The 18,725-nt window shown below is 36.8% G+C and overlaps 2 protein-coding genes across 4 annotated transcripts; both read right to left on the minus strand.

Moving 5' to 3' along the window:
* Positions 1-394: 394 nt before the first annotated feature.
* On the minus strand, positions 395-4,576 carry LOC113714504 (ABSCISIC ACID-INSENSITIVE 5-like protein 5). Of its 2 annotated transcripts, XM_027238382.2 has the most exons (5): positions 4,472-4,576; positions 2,653-3,839; positions 1,645-1,716; positions 1,518-1,547; positions 395-767 (listed from the first exon to the last, which is right to left on the minus strand). In XM_027238382.2, the coding sequence occupies exons 2-5, from the start codon at positions 3,787-3,789 to the stop codon at positions 693-695; spliced, it is 1,314 nt and encodes a 437-aa protein (XP_027094183.2). In that variant the 5' UTR covers positions 3,790-3,839; positions 4,472-4,576; the 3' UTR covers positions 395-692. The 2 variants fall into 2 exon arrangements, 1 of the variants encoding a protein (XP_027094183.2); XR_003453725.2 differs by lacking the exons at positions 395-767; positions 1,518-1,547; positions 4,472-4,576 and adding an exon at positions 1,915-2,045 and having other exon boundaries at positions 1,681-1,716; positions 2,653-3,931.
* A 7,935-nt stretch (positions 4,577-12,511) lies between these two features.
* LOC113715167 (protein DCL, chloroplastic) lies at positions 12,512-16,730 on the minus strand. 2 transcript variants are annotated; one of them, XM_027239403.2, is made up of 4 exons: positions 16,108-16,730; positions 14,941-15,055; positions 13,647-13,825; positions 12,512-12,886 (listed from the first exon to the last, which is right to left on the minus strand). In XM_027239403.2, exons 1-3 carry the CDS (start codon positions 16,494-16,496, stop codon positions 13,649-13,651), a joined length of 681 nt encoding a protein of 226 aa, XP_027095204.1. In that variant the 5' UTR covers positions 16,497-16,730; the 3' UTR covers positions 12,512-12,886; positions 13,647-13,648. The 2 variants fall into 2 exon arrangements, with proteins under 2 accessions (XP_027095204.1, XP_027095205.1); XM_027239404.2 differs by having other exon boundaries at positions 12,786-13,137; positions 16,108-16,724.
* Between the last annotated feature and the right edge of the window lie 1,995 nt (positions 16,731-18,725).

The following is an 18,725-nucleotide window of genomic DNA, read 5'->3' on the forward strand; positions in this document are numbered from 1 at the left end:
TACTTCTTGGTCTAGGCTTCTGACTGTGGTAACGCTAATTGCCTTAAAAAAGGGTCACATCACATGTTTAACTATAATTAGAAAGGAAGGGAGCTAGTTCATAAAAGCTAGAAGCATTTCATAATTGTTTATTCTTGGAATGACCCATGTTGGCTCTTCATTTTTCAATCTGGCATACGCGACCGCGGGTTTCTTCAGTGTTATTTTAAGTTTTACTACTAGCGCAGTTGAGGTCAGGAACATTTCGTAGGACAATAAAGGATGCAAGCTTGTTTGCTTTGCTTGCCTGTTACTACCATGTCCATAATGCCTTCCACTGATTCCACCACCATCTTCATCTTGGATGCAGATGAGCAACTGAGCATGTATAACTCATCTGCTGCAACTGAGCATCTTATACATCTAAAGCCTATCCATGTTTTGTATTTATCCCGAAAAGAACAAGGGGTACAGCTGTTGTAGTCGACTAACGTTAAGTAGTATCCACTGATTCTACAAACACTAGTATAGTTTAGCCCCATCTAAGCACAATATTCACAAGAGTCACTGGAACAAACAGTCTACTCCAACCCAAAATGCTAATCTTCTCTCTCTCTCTTTACACCAAAAACTTAAACTCTCAAATATTTACAGCAACGATATATCCACTACGTAAGCACGTACGCATTACGCCACTGGTATATGCTACAACTTCACCATGGACCAGTCTGTGTCCGTCTCAGACAACGCCTTTTGCCTCCACGCTGTTGGTTCATCTCCTCCATGACCTATCCATTAGCAAGTGATAATTGGAAAAATTAGCTCATGTGGAACATTCTGCTCTCAAATTCAACAGCAGTTACTGAAAATGTTGAAGAGAGGAATTCCAAGATACGTTATATGAAAATTAGAGTTGGCAGCGGTCGTTGCAATGAAAATAGTTTTTCTAAATAATGCAGTCTTGACCACGGGCATGCAACATTAAAACAGGCATCTTTACTTGCACTTCATTGACAAATGGCATTGCTTTTCCAATAAAGCCATGTGCTTGCCTGGTGAGAAATAACATAAACAGGAGTGTAACAGAGAAATCAGCAGTATAGCTAATCGACAGGAAACTGTGGGTGATTCTGAGCTTATAGAATGTGCAAGTCTAAAAAGGGCATACAATCAGGAGCAACACTACTATTTCACCCCTTCACAGGGCATACGTGCAAGTGCACATTTGACTTGTCAGGAAAGTAGTTATCGTGCAGTAATAAATGACTCATTTTGTTTCCACAACAAACAATGCAATTATATCCAAATTGATGCATCCCATGCCTGCTTTTCTAATTCAACTGAACACACTTTTCTTTACACTTATAAGATGAGAACAAACATTTCAAAAAGAAAACAAATCCACAGACAAAATCTCAGAAAACCAAGAATATGATGTGACATATTTGATTCAGAAACAATAAGGCATATCAGTAAGCCTAAAACAATGTCAGAAGAACATGTGCAAGTTACTGAAGGAAGGAAGAAACTTGGTATACCTGATTCTTTTGCATTTCCATTATTTCAGCCTGCAGCATTACTCATACAGTAAGATGACTGGAGAACTGAAAACTATATGTCATAGACAAAGAAATGAGTGCAAAAGAGTAGTTATATTGAGTTTACCTGTTTCTTCTGCAATTCTTGGTTATCTTCTTTCAGTTTTGCAACTTCAGCTTCCAATTCCATGGTATAGGCCTGAATACACAATAAGTCAAAAGATAACATCATCTTTGCCATGGAAACTACAAAAAGATGGTATTGAAAATCTTCTAATAATCATTTCTGTAAGCTGCTTTTATTCTCTAGTAATCAAACTTATGCAGAATCTTCAAACTTCGTTGTCTCTAATATAACTTAAAGTGCCAATTGTTCCTATGGTAAATGTTACATTACCTCGTAGTAAACATGATCCTTAACGCTTCTCACGAAGTATAACTTCTCATAATCTTTCATCTCTTGTCAGATTAGATCACTATCATACCGCATAGGTATCGAATCTTTGATAATTTTGGGGAATTCAACATCTCCATAGAGGACAAAAGAAGTATGTTAATAATCATCATAATTCATCAAGGCACAAGAAGAAACTCCTAACCCCTTTTTTTTATTTGTTTTTTGGGGGGGGGGGGGGGGGGGGGGGGGGGTTGGTGGGGTTGGGACCAAGGACGGGAGAGAATGAATGTGTAAGGGATGGGTAACCAAATTTTATTTCTTTCACCATTTTATTTGGCATATTCTTCTTATTAAATTGTTACATGTAGCTTTTCAACTTTTTAGACTTGTACTAATCTCTTTGTTCAGCCCTTGTCTCTGTCTTCTTCTTACTTTTTTTTAATTCTTTCCCTTCCCCTACTATACTAAACTGGTAGCCTCTTGAGAAGATAAACCTGATCCAATTGGGAATGATACAGATAAAATTTTGCAGACCATATGCCGTGCAATGGTAAACATTAGACATAAATTCTCTATTTACCATTTTGGCATTAATGGCTAGTAAAATTCTCAACAGACTAAAAACCTGTTGACTACTAGGAAATCAACAAAACAAGCTAGAACGAGCCAAAGCAATTTGTAAGTTCAAGGTCACAAGGATCAAATTTGTTGGCGTAATACAACTACAAGATATATTACCTGCTTACGGGCTCGTGATCTTGCTGCTGACTCCCTGTTCTTTATCATTCTCCTCTGCCTCCTCTCAACAACCTTCTCCAAAGCACTGCATTTCCTACCCCGTAATCCACCATTGAACACATAAGGGACTGGAGAGACAGAAGAAGTATCTCCATTGCTCTTCGCAAGCCCATCTGACGAAACTGCTGGAGAGCCAGCAGCAATAGTGACAGCCCCAGCACCTAAATTAACCATCCCCACACCTGCACCCTGTAGCGCACCATTTTGAACCAAACTAGCACTCGTTGCCGGATCAGAAAGTCCAACAATCCCACCCCTAACTCCAGGACTACCTAACTGAGCGCTATTTGGTATAGCAATGGGAGTGGCATAAGGCAAACCGGGTAGCTTGGGAAATAGAGGCTGGTGCTGTTGTTGTGGCAGTTGTTGAGTCTGCTGTGTTTGTGTTGCCCCTAACTGTTGCTGTGTAAATCTGACTCCATTTACATTCAACGGCAAATTAGCAGATTCCATAGCCATTTGATTACTACTCTCCAGCACCCTTCCACTAACCAACCCAGTGTTCCTCTCCGGCTGCTGGTATCCAAACCCAAAAGCCTGATTATTTGCAGTTCGTGACAAATCTCCAAGTAGTCCAGTAATATTAGGCTTCCCTGCCAATTGAGCATCCTCCCTTACAACACCAGCTCTAAGTAAGAAATCCTCCAGTGTCATCTCCCCTAAAGTCTGTTGCCTCTGAGGTATAGTTGTAATACCCACACCAGTAGTATCCTTCGCACCAACAGTGAACTCTTTCGATATGTCCCTCCACACCTGATCCACAGTTTTCTGACTCAATGTCCTTGGCAATGTTAATGAGCCCTGCCTCTGCAAATGCCCACCAGAAGCACCCACATCCTGACTAGCAGGACCCATAGTCTGGAACTCCTCTGCACTCCAAATATTCTTTAACAACTCATCCATGTTCATTGAGCCAAAATCTTTCCCAACCCCACCCATAGTGGTCTGAAACTCATCAAAAGTCAACGAATATACGGACGGCTGCCGTGCCAAGGGAAAGTTCCCTGGCGGCCTTCCTCCCCCACTACCCTCCATTTGCTCATTCCCAAAGTTCTTGAAATTGAAATGACTCCCCATTTCACTAAATATATCTACCTAACAATGCCCCAATTCTACTCCTAAGCTCACTGTAATATGGAATCACAAAAAATCCAATCAGATCAAATTGATTCCCTTCTATCTCTCGAATGGACCATATCGAATACCCTTTCATAACATATCATACATATGAATGATTGAACTAGCAAACAAAGCTTTACATGATCAAACTAAATATAGAACTTCAGACCAAAACTGCAGAACAACACAGAACTAAAGATAACCCAAAATTTCTACTGCAATCGCACTTTCCTTCACAAGAACACTCCAAATTTACATCAGAACATGAATTTCAAGACATATGACACAGTATAAACAGAAGGAAAAAAAAAATATGAACTTCATCCCTCGAACATCATAACCTTTATGCCAAACGCACTTCTACCACTGACTTTCAACAACCCCAACAAAAATTCAACTCCAGGAACAACTGATAATGACAACAAAAGGCAACAAAATATTGAGATATAGCTAGAAACAATTACGCGTCATCTGAAAGGTCGGAACTTTCTTTAAGTAAGTAAAGCAATCAGCAGATAAGCAGAAGTATATGAAGACGATAAAAACAGGGAGAAATTTGCTAGAGACAGAGAGACATTAGGAGGAGTATAAGAATCCGCGTTTCATTTTTTTTGGTTTAAATTTAACGTTGTCTGTTTACCTGGGAGTTATACAACAATTTCGGGGACATAATTTTTTTTGGCTGCGATGGGTCTTAGTTAGCGACAAGTGTCTGTCTAGGAGATCTCAAGAGGGGATGAAACTTGAAAGAGAGAGGGCTGAGGAGCTCCAGTGTTTTATCGTGGGAAAAATTTTAAAATAATGGAAGGTGGGGCCTACTTGGGGATGACACGTGGGCCAATGGTAAGTTGATGGGGTAGGAAAAAGTTTGGTGTGATGGGCGAACAAATCATTGTGTGCTAAGTGGGAGAATCTGGACCGTCCACGTCTCTCGATTATGGATGGGCACGATGGGTATGACTGCCTGTGTCAGAGTAGTGGGACACGAGCAGGACAATGATGCCCTTCAATGAAATGTGGATGCCACCATGTTCCAGGACACGAATTCTTGGTGCATTGTTTGGTAAAACTACCAAAACGACATTTTTTCTTTGAAAAAAAAAAAAAATACATTATTATTATTTTTTTTTTGGGTAAGATAGAATCCTTTTTATAAGAAAAACTCTCCTTTATAAGATGCTGATTTGGCACTCGAGTATTGCAATTTTTTTTATCAAAAAATTTTCTGTAAACACATTTCTCAATCATTTTTTATCATCCAATTTCCAGCGCTTTTCAAAACATACCATGTCAAACGAAAGGTTTGAATATTACCACAAAAAAGAAAACGAGACATTTGAACGTATGATATTTCAATTTGAAAATAGTAATGTGAATTTGAATTTTTTATGGAGAGAAAAATTCATCACATACTACTACACAAAGAAAGTACATGTAGTAAGTTTGACTTTTCACGCCTGCAATGGAGATATTTTAAAATATGAGGGTTGAATTTTTTGAAAAATAAAAATTAATTAGAAAAAAAAAATGTGAATGCAAAAGAAAATAAGAATAATAATAATTAGTGTGTATACTCGTACGATGGAGTGGATGCTGTTTAAACGCGTCAACGGGAGAGTCCGTTAGAAAAATTCTCTAAAATATCTTAAATGGTCAGAAGTAGTGGCTACGGTAGATCGTTTCGAGCCGGCATAATTTTCTGAAAGATTGGAGCTCAAGGGTTAGGAATTGGAGAAGTGGGCTACTCTTTCTGGGTAGGTTTGGCGCTTCATTACTGGCTTAAAGACTAGTCATGCTTTAGCCCTCAGGGCTATAGCATTCGGTATTGCACGCTCGAGTTCTTTCTAATTCTAATTCTACCCACCCAAAGTCCTATTTATAGGTCAGGGAAGTTAATCGTGGCTGCAGATTGTGGCTGAGGATGAATAATGAATTATTATTCTGTACATATGGATGAGTGGCAAATACAAAGATCACTATAGCTAATCCAAAGTGGTAATAAACGTAATTGTCATCTCCTCCTTAAAAATGCTAAAAAGCGTAAAAGCAAAGATTTATCCATTAGACTAGACAGGCCGACACTAGTACAATTTCTTCACCTAACAGAGAAACTACTACTGTAACTCATGAGAAGTCAGACAGTTCATGACGTTTTTTTTTTTTTGGTTGAAAAAAATTCCAAATTTTGATATGCGAACAATTTTAATCGCCGAACTTTAGATAAAAATACATTTGATACCCAAACTTTAATATTTGAACACATTTAGTAACCTTAGTGATTTTTTTTTTTTCAAATTACGATTTGAAAGAGTCGCGTGATAGTCATATATTTGACAAATAGTGTATAAAATAGTTGTCGGACATGCGGCTATCACATGACTCTTTCCGATAACATCCTAGAAAAAAAATCGTCAAAGGTACTAAATGTGCTCAAATATTGAAAGTTTGGGGAGAATTCATGACGTTATTCTTGTCCTTGTGCCCTCCTTATATTGAACTACTTTTAGGAACAGAAGAAGCTGTATCTGTATCAAAAGGAAAGAGATTAAAAGGGAAAATTTAACCTAGTAATAAACGAATTTACTTACTTGGTGATGATATTTAGAAGACTCCGGTTGAAAATTTTCGATATGTACCATTGGAATACGCCTCAAAGATCATCACTACTTCCGAGTTCCGACCCTCTCTATCTTTTTTTTTATTATTATTAAATTCGTCGTCTGATACAAATTTCTACACTTTTTTGTATGGTTGCTTGCTTGCGTGTCAATTACACCGATGTGTTTGTCAAAAGCAAATGAAAATTCTCAATGTGTGTGGACAGTTGACTTTTGAAGGAACAAAAACTTGTAGAAATAAGAACACGCCTTTGTTGTTAGGACTGAGAGAGTTGGATAATTTTCTGATAGGTTCTTTTCATTGGACTGGGTCAACACCAATTAGTGGGGAATGCCTATTGCCTTGCATGCTCAGCTGGTATAGAAAACCGAAATGAATACGGCATTATTAAGATTTTGCACAAGTCTTAATAATGCCGACTCCTTAAATAATGGAGCAGCATAGCATTTCTTCAAATTAAAGAATAATAACAGTTCCAAACGGGAAAAGCTGTCACATGAATCAAAGTTCTTTTTTCCCACTCTATCTGATATTCTTAAATAATACTGTCCGCTAATTCATTCATTCTTTTTTTTCCCACTCTATCTGATATGATATGATATGATGATAATTTTAGTCATTTCAATTTTCATAAAGATGAATGAACACAACTAACACGCAAGCACCTTGCATGATTGGCGATCCACCCCATAAAATAATACACACTAGTCTATAATAGTGAGGAAGCGTTATGACTTTGGGCTGGACTGCTTCTTCAATGATGAAGGTTCCACTAAATCATGGGATAAGATGGGAGGGATTTACTCAATCTGAAAAATTGGACAATTATACGTAGGTTAGCTGATTGACAACGAACGGACGACAGATTGAGGAGGACGAAAGGATAAAGAGGCTTTGACATTTTAGTCCACTCTTCTGCTTTTGAAAATGGATAGTATGAGGACGAGCGCATTGGACCCTCTGCCCTAGATTACCGACACGTTCCAAAATGACGCGCTTTTCGCTTTTCCAGTGAGAAGTGAGAACTGCATCTTATAGTGTTGTGGATGGACGGTTACAAAAGGAGGCAGACAGTTAAAATCGCCAAAAAAAAAAAATAGTACTAATAAAAATTGATGTTAAATGATTTATGATAATAGTGCAGCACTTAAATTTATTGCATGATATGTGTGTGTGTGTATATATATATAATTAATTCCATGATTTTTTTTGGGAGGGGGGTAAGATTTATGAAGATGTTTTACTTAAGGGGCATGCTCATATTTTTGTAAAATATTTGGGGCATGAAAGATAATATTCACAAGGATGTAAATGAAAACATTTAGAATCTTAAAGGGATATAAAAGGACTTTTACAGTCTTGGGTGGGTAGGGGAAGAGGGGCGAAACCTAAATTTTAGAAAGATATATGTGAAACATTTTCACAATTATTTAGAGGACGTAGAAGAACTTCTGAAATCTTGGAGGTAGGTGCTCTTTCCAACCCATCCGCCCTCCCCTCTTGCATCCACTAGTTTATACAAGTATTTCCCGGAAAGGAAAGTGGGATCAAGAATGTAAGAATAATTGTCATATGGATAATGTCAATACTGGTGGCTTAATTCTCGATAGATATCATCTATCATGAAGAGTATTTGACATGCCTTACAACCTACTAAATTATGCCGCAATTACTGAAGCAAAACATGCAGTTGATCGCTAATGCAATGAAGTAATTCATCAGTGGAATTTTTTTTTTTTTTTTTTTTTGTTTTGGGTGGGGAGTGGTTTGGATTAGGGATGCAAACAAATCGACTCGAGTTTCAACTTAATTTTATAAAGGTCGAACTCGAGCTCGTAAGAATAAAATAATAATATTTCTTAATAAATAACAAAATATTAAGAATATATATGTAATTTTACTATTAAAATTAAATATATATAAAATCGAATCAACTCGCGAGCTAATAAGTTGAATATTTTTGAATTCAAATTTGACTTAATCAGCTCGAACTCGATGTTGATCGAGTTCAAACTAATCGATCGCGATTCGATTCGTTTGCAACCTTAATTTACAGTTGAACATTTTTTTTTTCTTGACTTTGCATATTCACAAAGTTCAAATTTCGCGTGCTGCATCTTGATGATAAGTTAGCCATCTTCCAATCCATCTAACCATCTCCTCTTACCTCCACGTTGCTGAAGCTTAAAAGCGATGTTGGATTTTGGAGCAAGAAATCTTGAACGAGGAGATGCATCAAGCCTTCTCTTTTGCCGATGAACCAAAGCGCGTGAATTTGGCTGAAGCAGGGTGTAATTCAGTGGCATCATCAGCCTTCGATGGAGAATTATTACCTTGGGATGGAATGGACCGTTCAAATGCTGATAATTGCTGTATAGGATGCTTGCCCACGTGTTATAAGATTACTTAATGCTACTCCCAGCAGAAGAAACTGCATTGATGAATTCTTGTTTTGTTTAATCAAAACAATCAATCTCTATCATCAGTCAGTCATCCCTGTGCATTTCAACAAAACAAAAAGGATTATGTACCAGAAACGGAAAAAGATAGAAGAGGTCGGTCGGGCCTTTATCAAAATTACCCGCTGCACAGGAATGTCACTTTACGAAATAATAAATAAAAAGCACCCAAAATGCCACACGGCACCACCAAACTGTTGCCACTTTGATTAGTCCCACCTCTCCTAATCCAATTATTTTATGCTGTGGTTCCGATGCCCTTTAACTACCAACGGCCCAGAAAACTTACCTTTCCTCTCAACAGTTAGGAACCTGATGTTGATACTCATCATCACTCTCCTCTACAACGGCCCAGAAAACCCCCTTTAATTTTTTCTTCTGGTTCCTTTCATCACTTATTGTTAGACCAAGATGTCCCTGTCCTCCATCCCATCGTCCACCTGCAATTTCGATTCAAACTCTTCCACCGTCCAATCAGTCCAAAATTCCATCCTAACCTCTGAAACGGTATAGCGTAGTTATCGTACATGATAACAGTAGTAGCGTTGCTGTTGCATGAATTTCACTGTTGCTAATCGCATCTCTTCAAATAAGGGAAGGTGAATTTTTCCTCATCTGTTTAGGTGTCCAGGTGTCAAACATGAAAGATTCAACTTGATAGCATGCCGTCAGTATTGAATATGTGTAATTAATAATATTAATAATTTAATGGGACGTGAAATATCTTGACCATTTACCAGTAGTGGATTTTGGTTGGCATGGTACCTAGTTACCCCGACAATGTTCAGTCTACGGCTGTAGCAACCGATAGTACAGCTATGGAAGTCAGTACAACCGGCTGGTTCTTCATTAGCCTAGGTGCATTTAAACCGGACTCGGGTGCAACCGTCCCTGACAAATTTTCTCTTCATCAACAGCGCGTAACTTCTTTTGTTCACCGTGTAACTTTTTTTCCACAGGTTGTATTTTCACAACAGATAGTGATGGGTCTCACACTTGGCGCGGAAATCGAATTACCACTTGTTATCTGAGCCGCACATTTTTTTTAGGTCCAATCTGGACCATGAACCGTGCAGGGACGGTCATACCCAAATCCATTTAAACGGTAGCAGACAGCCTATGTTCTCAGTAAATTCTGAGAAATTGATTTTCACAGCCGCCCTCTAGGGGCAGTTAGATACTTAGATATATGTAAACGTGGCTCCGTGTTTGGATTGATCATTTTTTTCAAAATTAATAAGTTTTACAAATGTAATGCTACGACAATACACAATGACTTAAAAAACATCTTATTCATACAATTAATGTATCAAAAATTTCAAAAAATTTCATATACATTGCTATGGTAAAATTTTTCAAAAACACCCTTAAAAACAGCTAATCCAAACGAAGATTAATTTGATCGAGATCTTTTATTTATAATTTCTCCTATCTTATCATCCAATCTAATCATTTTTCAAGAGTCGATAGATACTAATTAACTAAGCACCATCAATTCTTCTCACAGCCCATCAATTTCTCTTATTTACACCGCTACGTAGTAAAATTTTTCAAAAACATCCTTAAAAATAGTTAATTCAAACGGAGATTAATTTGTGTCGATATCTCTTACTTACAATTTTTTCCATCTTATCATCCAATCTAATCATTTTTCAGGAGCAGTTAGATACTAGTAATTAACTAAGCACGATCAATTTTTCTCACGGCCCACTGCTACCTACCTGTGGTTTCTTCTCTATGATCATCTAATGAGCGCATAGACATAGCCAATCTGAAATCGGCTTATCAGGCTTAGAAGCCTTTGGTTATGCCCAGACATAGTGTTATGATAAGAAAAGGGCAGGAACATTTTGTATGCTTTAAGCGAAGACAGTTGAAGATGGAGTGCCATTAACATTATTGTTAAGAAATACTACTACTATATGTAAAATACAAAGGCAAAGGAACACGTTTTCCTTCCAAATATGAAATCCAAACATTCTTTAGAAAAATCTTTAAATCTATAATTAGATATAATTATTCCAACTTAAATTTATAGACAAACCCTACCACCATTACCATTACTTCTAGAACTCAGGAAAGGAGACAAATATGCTAGGAGTTGGTGTGATTAATGCATTGGTGAGCTCATGTGCACGAACATGGATGTCGCCGTCCGGATTCAATATATGACTGCCGGGATCACGTTGGTGGTCTCTCATTCACGAAGCACTTTTCGCAATTTTACTTGTTTTTATTTTCTGCTTAAAATATCTGGAGACGGTGGACACATGTACGTTAGGGATAACAGAACTGCTAAAGTGGAGCATCAAAATTCAAAAGTTATAATCAGGATCTAGCTTTCTTCGCTTTGATCATGTGGATTGGATTGTCCACAGCCAAGAAAAGTAATAGTAGTAAAAGGAAATGCTAATGAATCAGTAACTGGTTCCGTAAAAAGAAATTCCAAGAACCAACCAGATGAGGACACCAATATGGATGATGATATAACCATATTGTCAGCATTCGATACTGTTGATTGACTCTCTCCATTATTTACTAGTATTCAATAATCTGACCTTCCATGCATTGATAAACTAAAGCAATTATACGTTTGGAAATGCTGGCCGGACTTCCATTTTTACAAGATTATGAAAAAATAAAATAGAAACAAAAAAATTCTCCAAGAAAAATTTCTCTAATCCTCCCAGAAACAGAAGGGTAATGCCAGAAACAAAGAAAAAGCAACTTGCTAAAATCATGCAAGCAGAAACAAGCCAAGGCATGAACTTTTAAGTCGAACAACTTATAATTTTAGTTCCCTTGTAAAAATAGTGATCAAGATATCATCATCACGAGATGTCTTAAAGTAGGACTAAGAATGAGCAAGCAAGAAATTTTGACAAGAAATAAGTCCCATTTTACACTTTACCCAAGATCCATTATCATGTGTTTGGGCTGCTGATACCCACGTCAACTTTATTCCTCTCACTGAAAGAATGAGAGTAAAGAGAATCCAAGCATATTTTAACTAAACTCCGAGAGATGCTCAAAAGCAGTGAACGGATTTTCCTTTCTTTTTTTTTTTTTTTTTTTTTTTGAGGGAAAGCAGTGAACAGATTCAATGCAACAGAGTATCAACCAAAGAACGATATCTCTTGTTTTTAAAACCATGAATAACATTCCTTTACTGGTTTCCTTGACCATCATTCTTCTTATACAATGAAGGGCTACTGAAATAATAATAATGGTTGTTGACTGCTGCCGGGAAAAAAACTTCCCTTGATTTTGGACGATCGTTTTCTCTAAATGAGCAGATACCATTTTATTTTTCCCTATTGTCATAATTGAGTTTATTAACAACTTGTCTCTTTAAATAAAGAAATTAGAAACACCACTACCAACTGAAGAACCTTTTTTTTTTTCCTTTTTGAAGGAAAACTAACTGAAGAACTTAATTCGCACCTGTAATACCCAAATCCCAAATACCCAAAGTTTATTCAATTTTCAAAAGGTTGTTTAAAGATAGTAACTCATTTAAGGTAGCATTGTGTTCATATTCATCAAAAGGAAACAAACTATGGCATGATCATTCACTTGTAAGTCCGCCTACCACAACTGGATCACAGAAAAATGTTTATCAGATTAGCAGTGCTGCATTCACCATTGTACTCCAAATGATATAAACGAGGTGCGTGGACCAGATTGATTTCGGTGTTTGTATCATCACCCCACTGTCACCAACTTACATTTAGATTTTGATGTTTGTGGCCATCACCAGATTGCTAACAAACTCAATAAATAGTCAACGACCCATTAAAAAAAAAATGAAATTTCAGTCACAAATCAACTTCAGCATAATGGAATCAGCTATAATAGCCTTTACGACTGCTAGTATTCTCCTCCAAACAAAAAGTGGTACTATTTCCATTCAGTAAAACGTCTGATACCCTTAATGGCGTCAACAGTGCAAAATTAGCACACTGAAAAGGTTTAACCTACATTTTCAAAATCAAATATCAGGATCATGGACATAACTCCCTACTACAAACAGATGCCTTTGCAGAACCAAAAGAATGTCTTTCTTTTTTCCATAAGACACAAGTTAGCGGGACAGCTAACAATGGCACAAGTAATATGAAAGTTTCGAGCGGCGTTTGCTCCAACAATTGCAGTTATATTTCCTTGAATCTCTATTTATATACTCAGAATTTCCAGTGAAACTAGGAATGATGCATGGTTTTTCTTCCTGTAGCAATTTAAAAGCATGACTATAAGTGCAAAAATGAGAAGTATTATCCTACAACCTTCAAATCATAGTAAACTCTCAAGATTACAAGGAAAGAGCACAATATCAGCTAATTGAGAATAATACCACAATAAGAATAGAAAGTCAGAGAATTATTACCTTTACAACTAGTTTATCTGTCTTCCTTGCATTTCATTGATAACATAAATAAATAAAGTAATACGGGATACAAAGTCCACAACTGAACCAAAAAGGGAAGTTTATCTGTGCATGAATTGCAGAATCACAGAACACATGGCTTGAAAAGAAAGAAAACAAAGAAATATACACCAGTATTCCATACTAAAAGAAAGGTCCTAGTAATATGCTCTAGTTATAACACCAGAATTTCTACTCACACCGTCTAACAAGCACAAAAAATCTTTCAGGCAGGTGAAAGACAAACTAAACAATAGGCAGGAAGTATCCTTACTGTAGATTTCCAACTCTGAACAAATTGAGAAGTTTACCTTCAATCACTACGCCTAGGCTTCTTAAAATGTCTTATGATAAAAGTGTCTGCATACAGTGGATAATTTTTTCTGATCAAACCCTTTATACATTTCCAGTACGAAAAGTCAACCAGCTCTCCATCCTTTCGGACTATGAATAAACATCGTGATCTATCGAAATCAGGATGATAGCCAATCTGTCAACCAGAACACATAAAATTGCAGCATCGATCAATTTTGTCCAAGTGACATGCAGTATATAGCACTTTTGGTATTAGTAGTAATAACAGCATATACTCAGCAGTAAAAAAACACATGCGGCAGCACTTATTCTTTGTTATAATACCAGTAATACTAATAATGTAGGAGTTGTGGCAGCAACAGCTAAACATTTTACCCAGAGACAAGGGAAGCTGTATTTCATTTTGTCTCAAACTAAAATGATCATGTTTGTTAGACCTATTTTTATCTCTAAGATTCTTTGCTTGTGTTGTCACCAAGAAGAACAAGGAGAGATAAGAAGATCTTGATGCGTGGTTATAATGATAATATGCTCAAGATGCATGCAGTTAAATTATACATAGGATTTTACATGATCTCAATCACAGAGTTCACAGAAGCCATTACACAGGCAACATTCATATTATTTTCTAAAACTCCATAATTACTTTTTGCAAACTGATATACACTAAGTAGCAATTTTGACAAACAGTTAAAGTGGACCAATAGCTGAAGAACTTCACTCGAGCAAACCATAGAACATGTCTCCTCCAACCTATGGTCAAATGAGTTGATAATCTCTAAACTTCCACTTCAAGCTAAAGCATGGATTGTAGTTCCAAAAGAAAAAAAAGAAAAATCCTTCAAGTATCTCTAAAACATTGGCAGAAGTGAATGAAATGGTAGGGGTAAATATCATTTGTCAAGTCAGTGGTGGTGCAATACGAACAGTCAGCTCATATCTGTAACAGATTTTTTTCTTTTTTTGTTCGAAGCATCTGTATGGAATGCTATCATGTATACTTTCAACTACCAGTCACAAGATAAAGCTAAGAAAAAGGTTTTACAGAGTCAACCCGAAATATTCTGGGATAAGGTTTTAGTTTAGTTCAGTCAAGTTGTATGCACCCATTGCCATGTAAACTGGTCAACCAGGGCATCAAAATATGTCCAAGAAATTTTAACTTGAGAATGGAAAAAGTGTTCTATTTCTGTACTCGCATAAAAAACAACAGTGACTAGCATGGAAGACCAGAACTAGACTTATTCAATAAATCTAATAAGTAAGGGAAGTTTTGAGAATGAGAGAGACCGTGATATAATCTACTCCACTTCCAATTTTCTTTTCACATTGTGGATGATATGGAAGCACCCTTTCCAGGATTGTTCTCTCATGCTCAGGACTTAGCCTATCCCCACTTTCATACCTGTAATTAGAAAGAAAATCAGAAAAAGTGATCTACGGCCAAAAGTAACAACAAATATCATAATTTTCTTTCACATATTCATGAAGAAAGCAGGAGGTGGTATGCAGACAACCATATTATATTGCAATTATTATTTTTGAGTGAACAGAACAATGCAATTGGGACTGAAGAGGTTTGGTAGATGCAGCTCACCCCCAACTTTTAAGACATAAGTACCGAACCTAAACCGATTTTTATGAGAAATAATGTGTTTCTTGCCTGCACTGATATAGTGCTCGTTTCACCAAACATTTCCAAACAATTTATACCAAAACTAAAACTTCACAAATGATGTTAGCATTGGTGCAAGAAGTTTAACGAAAATGATAGGAGAGCAAAATTATCACTAAAAACTAGACATGGAGTAATAGAATGTGCGCCAAAAGTATTACCCTAAATTTTGTCTAGAAGCTCCAAGAACACTCTGAAATCCGTCTGCAATTGACACTAACATTTCCACTCAGCTAATGCATCAACTTGACGAACCAGCTAATTAACAAAATGCATAACATTCAAATGGACAGTAAAACACCATGCTAATCAACCACAAACAGTTATTCCAAACATAGAGTGTGAAAAAGGATGGGCCTTGGAGCCGAAATTCTCAAATTTGCCTCGTTTCATCTTCTCTTAACCGATTCAAAAGACAAAATGAAGCATTTGATCCTGTAAAAAGAAAGTCTGAGAACTTGATCTCACCAAACTCAACAGAAAACAATCTCTATCCTTAAGCTGTGTATGGTTTTCTATTATTCGCTATTGGAAGTGCAGCTTACGGAAAACTAGTTGAATTTGAATAGAATAGCAATCCGCATTTTGCTGGAGAACCAAACACAGCTTTACTAAATTACCAATGACTTCATTCAGCTTTCTCCCTAGAAATGCAAGCATAGTACTGGTAACATCGCTAAATTCGATTGAAAAATGTTACAATTTTACAAAAACAAATAGAAGCAATAAGCTGGGGAAAAAATGCAAATTACATAATTAAAGTACGAAAATGGAGAGCCTACTTTCCGGAATGAAGAATCATCCTGACAAAGTTAACAAGGGGAACTGTATCCTGCAAAATCTGGTCCTCCCAATCCACCCACGCTTCCACCTCCTCACCACCACTCCTGTACTTGTCATCCTCCTCCACGACGGAATCTTCCCCCTCCGACACAACCGCCGGAGAAACCACCGGCTTTCTCAACAACTCCGCACCGAACGAGTCGGAGCCCCGACCTTCTGAGCTAGTGGTTCTAACGGCAGCATAACGGCGCAATTGAGAGCGGTTATAAGGGTATAATTGGAAGGATAAAGAAGGAGGAGATAAAAGCAAGTTGGATGAGATAGAATTACTATTATGAAAAGGGGAAGAGTTCATAAATTTTGAGGAAGAAATTGAAGCCATTATCATTGTTTAATTTTTTTAAAAAAATATATGTAATTGATGGATGAATCGTTATTATTGTTTAGCTTCAAGATCATCCATGGAGGTTGCCGTGTGTGGGCGGTCCCAAGGGAATGTATGAAGGATAGAAGGAAGGGTAGCAGAAGAAAAAGCAAGCTAAGCTAAGCTAGTAAGCTGTGTTGGCGGGCTTGGATATTCATTCGGATAAAGTGGAGATTTTCGGGTTTGGGACTTGGTTGGTTGGCCTATTACTTTCTGTACACTCATGGGTCATTGTGGATTCGGGTATCATATGGATATCCGTATTAATTAGCAGTTGTGTTTGTGTCATTTAAGAAATTGTTATTGCTAAACAACACAAAAGAAGATTGCCAGATGTTTAATAATCAATTCTTGTCTTTCCACTAGTAGAAACCCAACACACACCCACACTCAATACACACAGGAACCATCGAGAAACCGGCCCAGAAGAAGCAACCTAAGGGGACCCACAGAGAAACCCTATCCAGCCAATTGGTGACAGGAAGGGCTTCCCATGGACCTTAAGCCTAGAGTAAAGACCCCACGATCTTTCGATGTGGGATGGTGCAGACCCAACCCCGCCCCGTGCACACCCCCGCCGGCAGTTGCCTTGTCTTTCCACTAGTAGAAACCCAACACACACACCCACACTCAATACACACAGGAACCATCGAGAAACCGGCCCAGAAGAAGCAACCTAAGGGGGACCCACAGAGAAACCCTATCCAGCCAATTGGTGACAGGAAGGGCTCCCCACAGAATAATCAATTCTTGTTAGTGTTAATTTTTCTTAAGAAAATTATTTAATTAAAAAAATTTCGCTGCACCATGTTGAAGAATTGGGGTTGGCACAAGTTTTATTGCGTTCAAACTTTGATAATAAATTGTAAATTTCGGTACTTAAGAAAATCTAACTATAAACCTAAATTAGGCCGCAAAACAAGTAGAGAGTAACACGACTAGTGTTCAAGCTCTCAACATCCTCACACGGGTTTGTTTGGATTGGCCTTTATTTTCCCAAATATATTTGCTTACATCATCATTACAATTTTCAATACACCTTTTTACCTTTCCAATTACCTTTTCATCTCACATACATCACATTACAAAAAGTGCTACAGTAAAAATATCTCGAATAACTTACAATCCAAACAACTTAATTTGTTATGAGACGTAGGAATTTGTGAATTGAGACCATCTTTAATGTTTTCAATTCGAGACCATGTTAACCGAAACCCTAAAATGTCTTATTCTAGTTTAGTTTTGGTCCATCGATTGATAAAAGCCTATCAATTTGATCCGTTGTAGAAGGGATGACACTAAGATAAAACTTTGACATAAGAAGAAGCTAAATCAATTTTTTTTTTTTTATTATACAAATTCATGATGTTATAATTATATAACCTTCATTTTTTGACTGACTAATTTGGTAAGAGTGAAGTATTAATACACGAGAAAGTCAGCTTCTCAGCTGTTAAACTTACAACGACTCTTTGTATACATGGAACAAATAAATGCAAAGCAATAGCAAGAAAAACAAATCCAAAGAAAGATTTCGTATGCAAAGCAATAGCAAGAAAAACATCCAAAGAAATATTTCGTGGTCAAAGCCTCGTTCTAAAGCTAAACTCAATAGCATGAGTAAAGCCTTGTGTGATAACCCAATTCAATATTTAAATTTAATGGATTCAGATCTTAACATGTTCAAATGTATTTGATAACTAAAAAGTGAACATCTAAATTAATTAAGTGGCACTGAATTTCCTAAACAAAACTTGTTCTAAAAAATAAGTGATAAACTATTCACGTATTACTGAATGTGGTGTAGACTCAAATGTACTAAATTTAATACTTAACAATTGAATAACTTAATGGATTTAGACTTTAGATTTTAGATTTCAATTTTCAAATTTCATTTTTATCAAACGCACTCTAACTCATGAGACCTTAAAATTGATTCTTCCTAAAGTATTGAGCAAGAAATATTAGTATTATCGGTGAACTCAAAACATATATCATAAAACTTAATCTACAGCATATTTATTCCTTATGAGTATAGAAACCAGGTAATTGAAAAAGTTATGAGACACAATCATAATCTAAATTTGGGATTTCAAAATTTTGGGTGTCAAGGCTCTTCCAAATCGTACTGAATATTTCTAAATAGCATAATTAACCACTCCATTCTTACGTCTTTTTTTTCCTTATACTTGC

Source organism: Coffea arabica, chromosome 10c (assembly GCF_036785885.1).
Source record: "Coffea arabica cultivar ET-39 chromosome 10c, Coffea Arabica ET-39 HiFi, whole genome shotgun sequence".
NCBI lineage: Eukaryota > Viridiplantae > Streptophyta > Magnoliopsida > Gentianales > Rubiaceae > Coffea > Coffea arabica.

What these genes read in the sequence shown, in the direction of transcription:
- LOC113715167 (XM_027239403.2), bottom strand. Translation starts at nt 16,496, where the DNA reads ATGATAATGGCTTCAATTTCTTCCTCAAAATTTATGAACTCTTCCCCT. An exon ending in ATGATTCTTCATTCCGGAAA is followed by an intron (nt 15,056 to 16,107) that starts GTAGGCTCTCCA and finishes TTCTAATTACAG; the next exon opens with GTATGAAAGTGGGGATAGGC. An exon ending in GTGGAGTAGATTATATCACG is followed by an intron (nt 13,826 to 14,940) that starts GTCTCTCTCATT and finishes TCTGGTTGACAG; the next exon opens with ATTGGCTATCATCCTGATTT.
- LOC113714504 (XM_027238382.2), bottom strand. Translation starts at nt 3,789, where the DNA reads ATGGGGAGTCATTTCAATTTCAAGAACTTTGGGAATGAGCAAATGGAG. An exon ending in GATCACGAGCCCGTAAGCAG is followed by an intron (nt 1,717 to 2,652) that starts GTAATATATCTT and finishes TTGTGTATTCAG; the next exon opens with GCCTATACCATGGAATTGGA. An exon ending in TGGAAATGCAAAAGAATCAG is followed by an intron (nt 768 to 1,517) that starts GTATACCAAGTT and finishes GCTAATGGATAG; the next exon opens with GTCATGGAGGAGATGAACCA.